The 15042-nt window shown below is 40.2% G+C and overlaps 1 protein-coding gene across 1 annotated transcript in view; it reads left to right on the forward strand.

The window, feature by feature from the left end:
• Window positions 1-4056: 4056 nt before the first annotated feature.
• The window catches only part of LOC147627805 (uncharacterized), a 41788-nt gene continuing 30802 nt past the window's right edge, over window positions 4057-15042 (forward strand). The window contains exons 1-2 of the mRNA XM_086814776.1: window positions 4057-4322; window positions 4570-4843. Coding sequence (XP_086670902.1) covers window positions 4811-4843 — 33 coding nt within the window. The 5' untranslated portion in view covers window positions 4057-4322; window positions 4570-4810. The remainder of the gene's footprint in view (window positions 4323-4569; window positions 4844-15042) is intronic.

A 15042-nucleotide genomic window follows, 5' to 3' on the forward strand; every position in this document is an offset into this window, starting at 1 on the left:
TACACCTTAATGTACAAAGGTCATCCAACTTAATCATTTAACCTTACTATTTTATGGCATCCTTCTAATAGCCCATTGTGTGAGATGAATCATCAACTATTAAACTTGTTTCCTATGAACTTTACAGTCACATTGGGGCATTTGTTACTCATTGATATGTGATGAATTCAAGCCCAATGCATTTACTACCTACAACTACCTATTAAGAAAAAAAGATTCTACAATTCTAAATTTAATCCCCTTGGAGCCAATAATAGCTAAAAATTTCAAAATAACCTTAGTGCCAAGCACACTTGCTTAAGAACTTAAAAATAAATATGAGCCAATACACATGGCCTATAGATACACATTACTTATACAAATACAACACCTGGTTAAAGCCAAAATAAGGCATGGCCTATAGATACACATTACTTATACAAATACAACACCCGATTAAAGCCAAAATAAGGCATGAAACCAAACCAACTACTATGACTGGCATGCGACCAACTTAAAAATAATACTATGTTTGACATTGTAAGTGTTTACGCGCTATCTATAAACCATCATCGTGATAACACATTAATAATAATGGGCTAGTGTTATTGGTTTATGCATTTGGGGCCATGCGAGCATTATTAGTATTGCAAAATGATCATTGTGTTACATACTTAGCTAGTGTATTATTGGTGTATGTGTTTGTGTCTATTTTATATTGTCATGTCAAGATTGATTGTGTGGATTCTAATTAATTATTTTTATTGATATAGTTGACATTAATGAGACACGTGATGAGCAGTGCAATGGCGCTGACTAAGATGTTGCATTCACAATACCAACTACTAGCATGGTATAATGGTATCTCAAGCATCCCCAATGAACCATAGAGTGGACTTCATAACACTCTATTTACAATTTGCAGAGGAATGACTGAAGGGGTGATATTTTGGAATAATGGAGGGAAGATTAAACCTAGCCATAGGCAATTAGGCATGGAGGAAGGACTGAAGGGGTGATATTTTGGAATGATGGAGGGAAGATTAAACCTAGCCATAGGCAATTAGGCATGATACATTCATTTAATACAAGTTGGTAACTATGTTCTCTTAATTTGTAATCTTTGAGGAATTCACAAGTCATCTATGATAAATTTTCACATGCTACTTTTGTCTTCTTTCTTATGACATGAGTTTTATCACAAGATTGCAGTATGCTAGATTTGATTTCTAGAGAAAAACTCTATAACCTACATTCTTAGTAACAAAAACAAGGCCCTATTAGTGACCTCCATCCTAAGTCTCTTTATCTTGCTACCTACACCCTCATTAAAGTAATATAGCATACTCTCTCTTTGTGTCTAAAGTTGTAGTGGGTTTTTCAAAGCCGTAGTCACGCATTGGAGATTATTTGAGCAATGTGTTTTGGACAAACCTAGGGATATTAGGAGCATGTGAGCTCTTGTACAATTTTCCAAGAGCATGTGAGCTCTTGGAAAATTGTATTAGCATAAAAGTACAATTTTGGACTTTTGTACACACTTAATGAAGTTTGGGGTTTAATTCCAAGGAGATACAAAGTTGTAAAAGGTTTATTCGATAGACTTGTAGCCATATCCAAGCTTGAGAGGCCTATCCAAGCATAAAGCATCCATTATTACCTCTAGTCATGTCTAACTTAGAGGTGATTGAATTAGAATGTAGTTTGGTTTCTCTTCCCAATGTATGCGGTTATTTAGTGTACTATTTAGTGTTTTTATGTAAAAACTTCTTTTAGTAGAGGTCACCTTGGCATTTGGAGTGGAATTTATTAGGACTGACTTTTACAATTATACTAGGTATGTAATCCCTCAACTTTGAAATGGTCATTGGATTGTTGCCATTTCATGTCATGATGGTTATACTTTTATCTTCCCTTTTACTTTATATTAGGTTTTCTGCATGTGTTGAAAATATTTTTGAATAGTTAAAAAGTCTTGTGGACTTAAAGTCCATTATCCATTAGATGTGCTATGATTGTTTTCTTTGGTACCTAGTTACTTTCTAGGCTTGCTCTACGAGCTTTTTTGAACTCTTACCATAGTTTATGTATATGTATGCAAACATCTTTATTTCAATAATTATAGATAACATCATGGGACTTTGGAATTTCCTCATGTGTATAAAAATGTAGATTTAGAAGGTATATGCATTTGACTAGGCTTATTTGACTTTGGAATTTCCTCTTGTGTATAAAAATGTAGATTTAGAAGGCGTACGTATTGAGTCATTTTGGGACTTCAATGATTTTTAGTACCTCCAAGTCCACTAACTTTTGTTTTCTATGATAGTAATGACTGGGGAAAAAAATTTAGTGTGGAAGCTTTTTTTTTTTGTTTTTTTTGTAGATGTTGAGTGGAAAGAAAAAGATGCCTTATTGAGCCTTTTCTTTTGTGCCAATATTTTTCCCATGTTCTTTTACTCAGATATATTACATATCTTAGAGAAAATTTGCATAGGAGAAAGGCTCAACAAAATGGAACTTTTTGTAAAACTTTTATGTCATGTTACCAAATGAAATGAACATTTTTGTAAAACTTTTTGTTAGGTTATGTTACCAAACTAGTGTTAATCACACATGCAGGCTTAAGAGCGCTACCCAAGCACATAAAGAAGAGAGCAACAATAGAGGTTTAGTCAGGGGCTATCATAGAGCATTATCTTTTAAGCTCATATTACCTACACTTACCCCTCTTACCTAAACTAGCCCTCTTATATACTAAGATATACAATCAAGCATAAATTAAGTAATACCTTACCCTAATCTAGCTAGCCCTAGTAGCATAAGAAAAAAATATATCTTTAATTAACTTGATATGACTATGACTTTATGCCCTTGAATTATTATTTTAACAAAAAATATCACTTCCTCTTTATCCTCATGGCAACAATAGAAGGTTCACTTACACACTATCAATTTGACTTCACCAATCAATGACACATCACTCCTTTATTGCCTAACCCTTGGACACCACATCATCGTATAAGGCATTGACCAATAGAATAAATACAGATAAGGCCACACCACTACTTAATTTCGCTTCTTTTTTTCTACCACACATGCATTAAGTCATTCATTTTCACAAAGTATTTTAATTGTATAAACTCAGAACAATGAGATTCTTATTAATAACCAAGTGCGTGTAAGCTCATGATTTGACCAAGTAGTGTTGTTTTAGGTCTCCTTAGACACTAAGCATCATGTGAACCTATGCTTGTAATATGTTTCTCTATCTAGCAAGAGGAGAATTGATGGTAATTTTCATAGACTGAGCTAAATATTTTATTGTCTACCTCTAACATAACATCCTCTCTAAAAGGCGATTTGATTTTCAAAATGGGTAAATCAAAAGCATACCCAAGGATTTAAAACACTTAGGCTAGTTTTAAAAGTAACCTTCATCCCGCTAATGATACTTATACTATGCCTACATCGCTACACTTATTTACCCCTTTAGTATAGGCCTCTCACCCCTTTAGTATAGGCCTCTCACCCCGTGATCATTGAAAACTTTGACAAGAGTTGGTTAGAAGTTTGAAGTGTTCTCTCTCTTTAATTTATTTTGATCAAGGCTTGTAAGGAATCTCTAGAAGGGGCGGGCCGGCAATTGTGACATGCGAGAGTGTTTGTGGTCCATGTCCTTGGGGATGTTTTAGTCTAGGTCACGCCATCATAGAGGAGGAGCGGAGGAGGTTGAGGTCCTTCGCCTTTTCACACCATCATGCCCACTAGATGCACTCGTTTATTGTCTCTAGAGTCAAATTCACACACAGAAAAGCAAGAAACATTGCACATCCACTTCCAACGTACACACGCTTTTGTACATTCACATGTGCTGTGGATGCTAAGAGGAATAAGGCAGTGACCTTTTCACACCATCATGGTCACTACCCACTACAAGATCCATATGCTGTGGAGTCAATGGAGGGACACACTTAGAGCCTAGAAAAGCCATAAAAAGCAGCTCGATATAAAAAGGACCCGGCTAAAGCAGGCATCAGGTGATACAAATATAGCAAGGAGAGAGGATTTGCCATTAGGAAGTTTAAATGCTTTTTATTACATTTTAAGCGTTTGCCTTTGCCTTACTTCACAACGACTACTACTGCACACTGCTACTGTGTTTTCTCTTTGCTCTTTCTTGGCCTGTTTTTTCTACGCCCCGTCGTTGGTTCCATCATCCGCACCATCTTCACAATTATTTCTGTCCCCTTTTCGTACAAACAACGAAGGGTTTTCCCTGCAGCTCCACCTCTGCAGCAGAAGAGACGCACGGTTTTTTGCCTCTCCATCGCCATGTCCAGGTATGCCCCCCCCTCCCCTTTCCTGTTTTTTATTTCCACTCGTTTTCCTGCGTCTATTTTCTTCCTCTATTTCTCTGATTTCTGCCTTTCTTTTCATCTTTTTTAAAACAGTTTTTAGGGTTCCCCCCTTTCTCGCTGCACTCGGCTCCAAACTTTCACGTCTCTTAATCCTTATTTTCTTGGTGATTTTGGTTCAATTCGTCACAGCAAACTCTACAAATTGTAAACGTGCAATTTTATGTTGCAGCGGACAAGCTGAGATTTCGAGAATGTGTTAATCCGGTGATGCTGGACATGACACAGCTCACTGGCTCAGATTGCGGTCAAAATAGAGACAGATGAGTTTCAGCAGGGGCACTGTTCTCCAACGACAAGATCCTAGGGTTCGACTGTGTGTACTTCTAGAGCTCGGAAAAATTTGACAATCAGGGTCCTTTATTTTATTCCAGAAGAATCGCATCCGTAGGGTGCATTTCTACTCCAGCACGATGAGGAAAAAGCTAGACACGCGCTTTCCGGCGGTAAAATCATGCCATTTCGTCCTTCACTTTTTAGTGCATTGTGATTTACATGAGTTACTTCCTTCCTTTGTAGCACAAGCTTTGCTGTTTTCATGTTGTGTGTAACGAGGTGTGAAATTTGTAGAATTTTTATTACATTTGGCTTCAGTATTAACCTGTCTGTTCTCAAGGACAGCTTCAGTTTAGAATCGCCATGGCCATGCTTGAATTTGCTAGAGCTTCCTTTGATAACTTCATCTATTGACTGTATCATCTTCTGCTGGGACTAGCTAAGTATAAGCATCAGAAAGCTATAACTGCACAATGCAGTATGGCCTGGATGTGGTCTCTTCCAAAGCTTAATAGAAGCTTACATTCATTTTTCAACTCATATATAATAAGTACATTAGGTTTGGGACCTGCCCTCAAGTTATAGATGGCCGAGGGCTGGAGCCTGGTTATTGCATATGTCCTTTTTCCCATAGGGGCAAAGATGACTTGGATGTCGTTTGGCACATGCTTGTGACACACCCAATGCACACAATTGAAAGCTATTGTACACTAGGTGTGTTATAACCTGTACAAGTACACATTGGTCAAGTGTAGGACCCATTGGCAGCATATGACAACACATCTAGTGTTTGCTAGAGGCTTGGGAGTGGACAATCAAAAATACGTTCTTCATAGTGGAACAATTTGAGCGGTAAGGAGTCCAACGACATGGAGATCAATGGAAGATGTGCGAGTATAAGTTGGCTGAATGCTAAAGAGAGATCCAAGCAAGAGTTGTGGTAGAGACAAACATAGAGACCAAGGACAAAGGCATGAAAGTGGAGAATTCACCAGAGATTGAACTTCATGACAAGGAAATTTCCAAGGATTATAAGAGAGTGTTCAAGACTAGAAGTGCATTTAGAGAGTTTCCTCCAATAAGGAGTGTAGATCAGTGGAAAATCCCGAGGAGGTGGAGGTGTCTGTGTTGGTGGCGGATGATATTTCATCTTTGATGACTAGCCAATTCTTGAGGAGGTAGTATGTGCATGTGTGTTAAGAGTTCCCTGCAGAGGTCTTGCTTGTTGTAACTAGAGCGGCGGTTTTCACACATGACTATTAATTACATTAAACACTTAAATTAAAGGCACTATACTTATCTACTTAAACTGCATGCAAAACTTGAAAACTTGACACCGATGTCACCAGCCCAGACATTTCCTAGTATGAAAGGGGTTTGGTGGACTCTAGGATGTCTAAATATTTGGAAAGTATAAGCTTTGGGAATGGGGGATTATCCAATACAAAAGATCTAGCACCTGAAGCTTGGTCTAGGCGCTTGAGATGTTTTCTTGGACACATAAATAGGCATTGGAGCTCAACTGTCAAGTGGAAAGCATGTATGACGAGCTCCTGAGGATTTGGGAGAGATCTAGTATTGAAACATGGTTCTGCATGGTGCTCGTATATATTTCTAATAAGGTGGAATACAAAGGACCACACTCCTAAAATAAAGAAGGGTTACTATTTTCGGATAACTCCCAATGGAAATTCGGTTCGCGTCATTACGTCTGCGAGCTAGGCGAATGGGGGGACTTGCTGAAGCACCTTTGATAGAATGTCTATATTTTTAGAGATGAAGTTTATGGGAGGAACCATCTCTTAAATTGGGACATGTGGCATGACAATGGATCAAAGCGAGACAAGTGGCCTCACACTTGTCATGTAACTCGCGGCGCCTGGGGGACTAGGGCCTTTGGCACACTTGTTGATACCATCAATGCATATTAAAACATTTGAACATGGCCACAGCCTTAACACATATCCATCATCACTTTCCATAAAACATAAAGTTGGACAAAACATCCACAAATGCTGAAAATGAAGCTTGCACATGTGACACCACATAGAGGCCGGAATGGGCCGACCCCCCCTTGGAGTATTTTATTACCCAAGGAGAATAATATCATGTACAAGCTTTGAGGGCCTTACTCTCCCCACGGGAGATGCTGGATTATCCATATACAAATGCCATAACACAGTCCAACACGAGGCTACCAAGTCGGAACACATGCTGTAGAAATGCCGAACCAACAATATAATCCATATACCTCCGTGTGGGTACTGATTCTTCCCCAAAAATCACGGGTCTTCATGCAATAGAGCTGGTACAGCAAGTACAACTCTCCATTCAGCCGGTACAAGTACAATAGTTGGGACAGCAAGTACAATGGTTGGTACAACTGGTATAGTGGCTAGTACAACAGGTACAATGGCTAGTACAACAGGTACAATGGTTGGTACAGTAGGCACAACAAGTACAAGGATTGGTACAGTAGGTACAAGGGCTGGTACAACAAGTGCAATGGCTAGAAATCATAATAAATGATTAATCAGTATTTCTTCGCGATGGAAGCCTCTAAAACAGTCCCCAATAGTCGGTATTCTTCATGGGTAGCCTTCAAGAGAGAGAGAAAGAGAGTAGCCATCATTAGGGCAGCCTGTAACGGTGGTAGAGGCTAGTGTGCAGCAAGAGAGCCTCTATTAATGAAGAGAGGGGGCTTTAATTTATAGATTTGGGGCTCCCATGAGTGAAAATGGAAAGAGAAGGCTATGATGACAAGTGGAGAGCCACACAATAGCTCGAGTGACAAGTGTGAGGCCACTTGTCTCACATTGATCCACTTTTTGACAAGTGTGAGGCCACTTGGCTCACTTTGATTCACTTTCTTGCCACATGTTCCAATCTAAGAGATGGGTCCTTCCATAAACTTTATCTCTAAAAATATCCCAATTGGTAGACATTTTGTCATAGACACTTTGCCAACTCTTGGTATCTGCTCAATTCCAGATGTAATGATGCGAACAAAATTTCCATCGGGCCAAAAATAGCAACTCTCCTAAATTTTAGGAGTGTGGTCCTTTGTATTCTAGGATAATCCGCCATTCCCAAAGCTTGTACTTTCCAAATATTTAGACATCCTAGAGTCCATTAGACTCATTTCATATTGGGAAATGTCCAGGCTGGTGACATCCTCCCCAGCTTCTTAAAAGTTGTCCACAACTTTAAGCTTCAAGCCATATATTCAAGATATATAATCATGTCCCATCAAGTGCGCGAGACGAGACAGTCTCAAAAGTCTAATATAATTGAAGAATCCATGTGCCAAAGAAATGGGTGAGACTAAATAAGTCTCCGTAATACCAATATCAAAATCATGTCCCAAAATAAATGGGCGAGAATTCCATGGAAGATATGCTAGACACAGACACAAGAGCCAATTGTGTCTCAATCACCAATATCAATGAGATAATCATATGTCAATGAAAATCACTAACCAGGTGCTAAGACACATAAATAAGTGCCATGTACAAGAAACTAGTGTCTCGCACAGAAACATGTGCTATGTACACAAACTGGTGCCATTCAAGAGCACAAACCATGGTGACAGAAAAGTTGGTTCTCCATAGTTCTGGCAATCCTTTCTCCCAATCTCAACAGTTTCCATGTTCTCCCATACAATCCCAACTTTGATCAACAAGCATGGTGTGGAAACAATGAAACACTCACTCCACAATCACAACACGAATCCACGTGTATGGTGGAGTGTTCATTGAATTGCCCTCTCACAATCCCAACATGAATCCACATGCATGGTGAGATGAACAATGAACCTCTTGGCCTCTTTATGGGGAGATAGTGATTCTAATATGGCTTAAAAATAAATAAATCCATGTCCCAAATAAATAGGCAAGACAAAACAGCCCCATAAGTCCAGATATCATAATCATGTCCCAAGTAAATGGGTGACACAAATTAGTCCCAAAAGTCCAGATATCATAATCCATGTCCCACGTAAATGGGCGAGACAAATCAGTCCTATAAGTCCAAATATCATAATCCATGTTCCAAGTAAATGGGCGAGACAAAACAAGTCTCCTGCCAACAAGGCATCGGTCCACATGACCCTTGGCATAGACATAAGTCCCGTGCCAACCAGGCGTCATGTCCACTTTACCACTTACACTCCGTGTTGGTACTCTGACCACACACCTTGGATAAGAGATGGGCTCAAGTAACAAGATAAAACAATCACTCGTAGGCATGGATAGCCTGGTGTTCCATAAGCATTTCTGTTACACATAGTTTATAGGCATTTCGGCCACCAATTGTTTGTAGGCATTTCGGTGCCCAAGTTCCCTTCCATCTGCTCTCTATTGTTCCACCCAGATATGGTAGAAATAATCTTCAAGAGAGCACGTAGGACAAGAGAACACTACACACGGTATGTTGTGCTCGACACTACCCTCTGAAGTGTCCATGTTCCCTTCCATCTGCTCTCTATTGTTCCACCCACACATGATAGAAACAATCTTCAAGAGAGCACGTAGGACAAGAGAACACTACACAGGGTATGTGAACCATGAGTTTCATAAGTCCAATGCATCCCAAATAAAGGGAGCCAAAAAGAATAAGCCATAAACCTGAGGATAGATCCAAATCCCTAGAAAAGAAGTCCAGGAATCCATAGACTTGTATACCATAATCCTTGTATACCATAACTCTTACCACATACTCCGTGCTAACCACACACCTTGGAGTAGAGGTGGACTTTATCCATAAAAGCATCATATCCATGAGATATCCAAAGATTTCTTCTCTATAAACTCAGACAGATTCGTCCATAGAAATTGCTTGTGAAGCCCAATATCTATATAAATCTCGTCCAAGAAAGAAATCTCCATAGATATAATCCATCCCAGTAAAGGGAGCCATAAACAATGTTTTCCTGAAACCATGTCAAGGCAAACAACACCACCTTTCTCCTTGCATGGCTATACAAGGGTTAGTGAACATCAAAAACACTTCATAGTAAATAGCAAAAGCACCAACTTTGCAAACTCAAAGTATACCTAGCTTTTCTTTGCCAGGTTGGTCATGAAGCCAAAAGAAATATCTCCTCACCATATCCTTAGGATATCCCCAGATATATCTCCATATAGCTTGCCTGTAAGCTTGATAATATAATCCACAATATCCATATGGAAAGAGTGCTAAACGTGTGCACATAAAGCCAACTCCATACTTCCAAGATAAATTTTGTGAATTCATAAATCCTTAGACCAAGCTGTCTATTACTCATGCTCTTGCTTCATAGGCTCTGAAGTGGTTGGCCATGCTTAATAGCAATGATGGTAAGTGTGGTCCCCACTTGAGATCTTTTCTCTTCCTTATTGATAGAAGGAAGCCTCCGCTTCCAAGGAAGCCTATGCTCTGATACCAATGTAACTCGCGGCGCCCGGGGGACTAGGGCCTTTGGCACACTTGTTGATACCATCAATGCATATTAAAACATTAAAACATGGCCACAGCCTTAACACATATCCATCATCACTTTGCATGAAACATAAAGCTGGACAAAACATCCACAAATGCTAAAAATGGAGCTTGCACATGTGACACCACATAGAGTCCGGAATGGGCCAACCCCCCCCTTGGAGTATTTTATTACCCAAGGAGAATAATATCATGTACAAGCTTTGAGGGCCTTACTCTCCCCACGGGAAATGCCGGATTATCTATATACAAATGCCATAACACAGCCCAACATGAGGCTACCAAGCCGGAACACAGGCTTTAGAAATGCCGAACCAACAATATAATCCATATACCTCCGTGTGGGTACTGATTCTTCCCCAAAAACCACGGGTCTTCATGCAATAGAGCTGGTACAGCAAGTACAACTCTCCATTCAGTCGGTACAACAAGTACAATGGTTGGTATAATAGGTACAATGGTTGGTACAACCGGTACAGTGGCTATTACAATAGGTACAGTGGTTGGTACAGCAGGTACAGTGGCTATTACAATAGGTACAGTGGTTGGTACAGCAGGTACAGTGGCTAGTACAGTTGGTATAGTGGTTGGTACAGTCGGTACAATGGTTTGTATAGTAGGTACAACAAGTACAAGGATTGGTACAACCAGTACAGTGGCTGGTACAGCATACAAGGGCTGGTAAAACAAGTACAATGGCTAGAAATCATAATAAATGATTAAATACCCTTGCCTTCAGTATTTTTTCGGGATGGAAGCCTCCAAAACAGTCCCCAACAGCCGGTATTCTTCATGGGCAGCCTTCAAGAGAGAGAGAAAGAGAGTAGCCATCATTAGGGCAGCCTGTAACGGTGGTAGAGGCTAGTGTGCAGCAAGAGAGCCTCTATTAATGAAGAGAGAGGGCTCCAATTTATAGATTTGGGGCTCCCATGAGTGAAAATGGAAAGAGAAGGCTATGATGACAAGTGGAGAGCCACACAATAACTGGAGTGACAAGCGTGAGGCCACTGGTCTCACTTTGATCCACTTTCTTGCCACATGTCCCAATCTAAGAGATGGGTCCTTCCATAAACTTTATCTCTAAAAATATCAAGTGGAGGGCCACACAATAGCTGGAGTGACAAGTGTGAGGCCACTTGTCTCACTTTGATCCACTTTCTGACAAGTGTGAGGCCACTTGTCTCGTTTTGATCCACTTTCTTGCCACATGTCCCAATCTAAGAGATGGGTCCTTCCATAAACTTTATCTCTAAAAATATCCCAATTGGTAGACATTCTGTCTCACAGGCACTTTGCCAACTCTTGGTATCTGCTCAGTTCCAGATGTAATGACGCGAACAAAATTTCCATGGAAGTCAGGCCAAAAATAGCAACTCTCCTAAATTTTAGGATTTAGACATCCTGGAGTCCACCAGACCCCTTTCATACTGGGAAATGTCCAGGTTGGTGACATGTCACCTGAGCTCTCCACTTGTCATGATAGCTTTTACTTGGCATTCTAGCTCATGAGACCCCCAAATCGATAATTTGCCCTCTCCCTTCATTTGAGCAGGCTGTATAGTTGCAAACTAGTCTCTACCATGGTGGCAAGTCTTTCTCTATTCTTGGTGGTTCTCTACTCCAAGGTTATGGCTCTCTTTCTCTCTCTTTGCAAGGTTGCTCATGAAGTATATTGAGTGCTGGGGATTGTTTTGAAGGTTTCCATCGTAGAAATCTTGAAGGCAAGGGTATTTGATCATTATATTATGATTTTCAGCCATTGGGTATTTGTGTTGTTTTTAATTGGTTATATATGGACAACCATTGGGCACTTGCCACAATAATCGGGCATTTGTCTTTTTATTTGGTTGGTTATACATGGGGTACTTGATATAGCAATTGGGCATGTATTTGAGCCATTGGGCACTTGCTATTGCCATGGGGTATTATTGTATCTTAGCCACATGGGTTCATGGACAGCTTTATGGGCTTATGATCTAGCAATATGGATGGTTTATGGCCTTATGATTTTACCATATGGACTTATGGTGAGCTATTTGGGCTATTCGATAAGCTATGTTGGCGGATATCTACATAGAATATATATATTCATGGAGCTTTTTGATATGACAACTCGTGTAAATGAATTATTTATGGTTGTATGTGGGAGCCCCGAAGCTTGTACATGATATTTTTCTCCCTGGTAAATAAAATACTCCAAGGGAGGGGTCAGTCTATTCCGGCCTCTAGGTGGTATCAGATGTGCATATCTCTCTTTTACAGTTTTGTGGAATGTTAAAGCCTATGGCCAATTTAAGTGTTTAATTACACTAATGGTCAAGTGTAACATGTAGAAGCTTACAAAATATTCAGCACCTTGGTTCTTGATGATCGCACAATGTAACGGAGAGGGAGAGAGGGGGAGAGAGAGAGAGAGAGAGAGAGAGAAGAAGAAGAAGAAGAAGAAGAAGAAGAAGAAGAACAAAGACAAGTACACTTGATTGGGTCCAAATACGCTTTGAAGGGTCCCGTTGTATTTGCTCTATTGAATGATGAAAAAGATTGACTTCTTGGAGATCTTCCTTGGTTGTGAATCTGTAGCGTGAAGATGACCTAATTCTGACCTTCAGGTTTAGGCTCCCTTTGATTGTCCTGGCTCTTGGAGTCCGTTAACACTTTGTGAAGAATGAGATGGTTTGACCTTTGACAAGACTTTGTTTATATAGGACAAAAAGCTGCTGTGGTCGGTTGGCTTAAAAGGCTGTTAGCTTGCTCATATAGCGCTATGACCTGAATTTCATTCTTATAAACAAGGTGCCTTTCACAAGTGGGCCATTAGGCCTGCTGTCTGCATGCTGGTGGTTGGTTGACTGGTGTCTAGCTGCCTAGAAGTTGGCCTCCTTGCTATTGAATGCCCCTACGCTTGGCTGACTTTGGCTCATGCCTACTAGAGTTGGCCGACTGTGGCCCAAGCCCTCCAAGGGTTGGCCTATGTCCTATAAGCATAGTCACTAGAAACGAGAAACGGGAACAGAAACGACACTCCCTCGAAAATGGAAACGACAACCACCAGGAAACGAAAATGGCTAGGAAATGGCACATATACTTGATAAATTAAATTACAGAACCAAAAACTAGTAATTACAAACTCAACAACGAGACGTTCTCAAATTTGTATAAAGGACAACCTCAAGATCAAGTCAATTTCTTGTTGAATTTAGAATAGAAAGTACAATGCAAATACATTAGCTAAGTTTGGAACTCAAGAGAGACTCAAACTTATGAGAGATGCACATCATCTGAGCCTAGATCATCATTATCTAGGAAGTCGTTGGAGCCGTAATCCCTTGCTTCGCCCAAACTAGCTATCCGGTCAGGCGGTAAAGTGGCTTGCTCCCTTGCTTCAATGGTCATTTAAAAAACGTCAATGGTCATTTAAGAAAAATAAGGTCCATTTACAAATTTTTTTAAAAAACACTTCCTGTTTAAACTTTATTGACTTTGGAGGACCAAGATGAGAAGTGAATGCTTCGGCCTTGCTCCGCATGGAAAGAGGGGAGGGGAGAGAGAGAGAGAGGTAAGTGCTTGAGCTTTGGGATTTGAATCTCTGCTCTAGGAACTTATGGTGTAAGTACATTGTACAAACAAACACTAGTACAGGCTTATATGGTGAACGTAGCCGTTGTGGATGCAAAGGCCCAACCTAGCCGTTGTGGATGCAACGAGTACTGCAGGTAGCGCAACGGGTAGGAAGCAAAAAATGTTTTTTATTTGTTTTGGGCTGATAGCAACGCAACGTGGCGTTTTTTTTAATGGGCCAGTGTCGAGCGAATGTGTTTTTTAATGCCAGCGAACGTTTTTTTTAACGAGCCACCGAACGTTGCATTTTTTGGTTTTTTATGCTAGCCAGCGACAAAAGTTGCATTTTTTGGGCCCTTTTTTTAATGCCACGTGGCAGGCCTTGCACTTGTTGTATAGAAATGTCCAAGTGTAGGATGCATGTGACATCCTCTTCTTTATTAACTTGACGGAAGCTGCAAAGCCTCCACGTAGTTTGTCAATAATGTCACATGCACTCTGCACTGTAGTGCATGGTGACAAGCTGGCTCATCATCAGCAGTGAAACATTGTACAGTATTAGTTCCTTTTAGGATGATATTTGTCGTATGCCGTGACACCATTGTAATCCTCAGTCCAGGATAAGTCAGGCACGAGCTACGTAGGTCATTCTTAGCCTTAGACAGTTAGTCAATCTGTCCAAGTCCCTTAACCCACTTGAAGAGACGCATTCATGCATGTAGAGTCAGTGGAAACCTTAAGGTTTGCATTAGAAAGCACTCTGCATATTGCATATCATTCATCCATTGCATATAGATCATTGCAGAAGCCTTGAAATAGCATCTGACAGCCTTAAATATTTATTAGGATTTATCTGGCATTTTTTCCATAATTTTCAGCATTTAATACTATCTATCCATCATCTACAAGTTGTGTAGCATCTATTATTCAGTCGGTCAGCATCTAGTGCCAAGTGACCAGCCTCAGTGTAGTATAAATAGGAGTGCTTTGCTCATTCATTCATATCATATCAAAATTCAGCAAACAAGTCTCAAGCGTTGGAGCCTCAGCCTAAGGAGCATCAACGATTGAAGATTCAACACCCATAGCACTTCAGCCTTCAGCATTTTCAGCCAGCGTTTCATCCTTCAGCCACTAGGAGCATCAACGCATGTGCTTTCAGCATCCATCATCAAAACGCAGCAGTTTTCAGCATTCAGCCATTAGTAAACCTTGCGTTTTTTGCATACATACAGTTTTCATCATTCATCTCTTCATCGTTTTGCTATAGCCATTTGGTGAAGGTAAAACTCAGCATTCATATTCATTTACAGCATTCATACATAGCCTAGAA

The sequence above is a fragment of the Cibotium barometz genome, chromosome 20 (genome assembly GCF_041138505.1).
Source record: "Cibotium barometz isolate CiBa-2024 chromosome 20, ASM4113850v1, whole genome shotgun sequence".
Taxonomy (NCBI): Eukaryota; Viridiplantae; Streptophyta; class Polypodiopsida; order Cyatheales; family Cibotiaceae; genus Cibotium; species Cibotium barometz.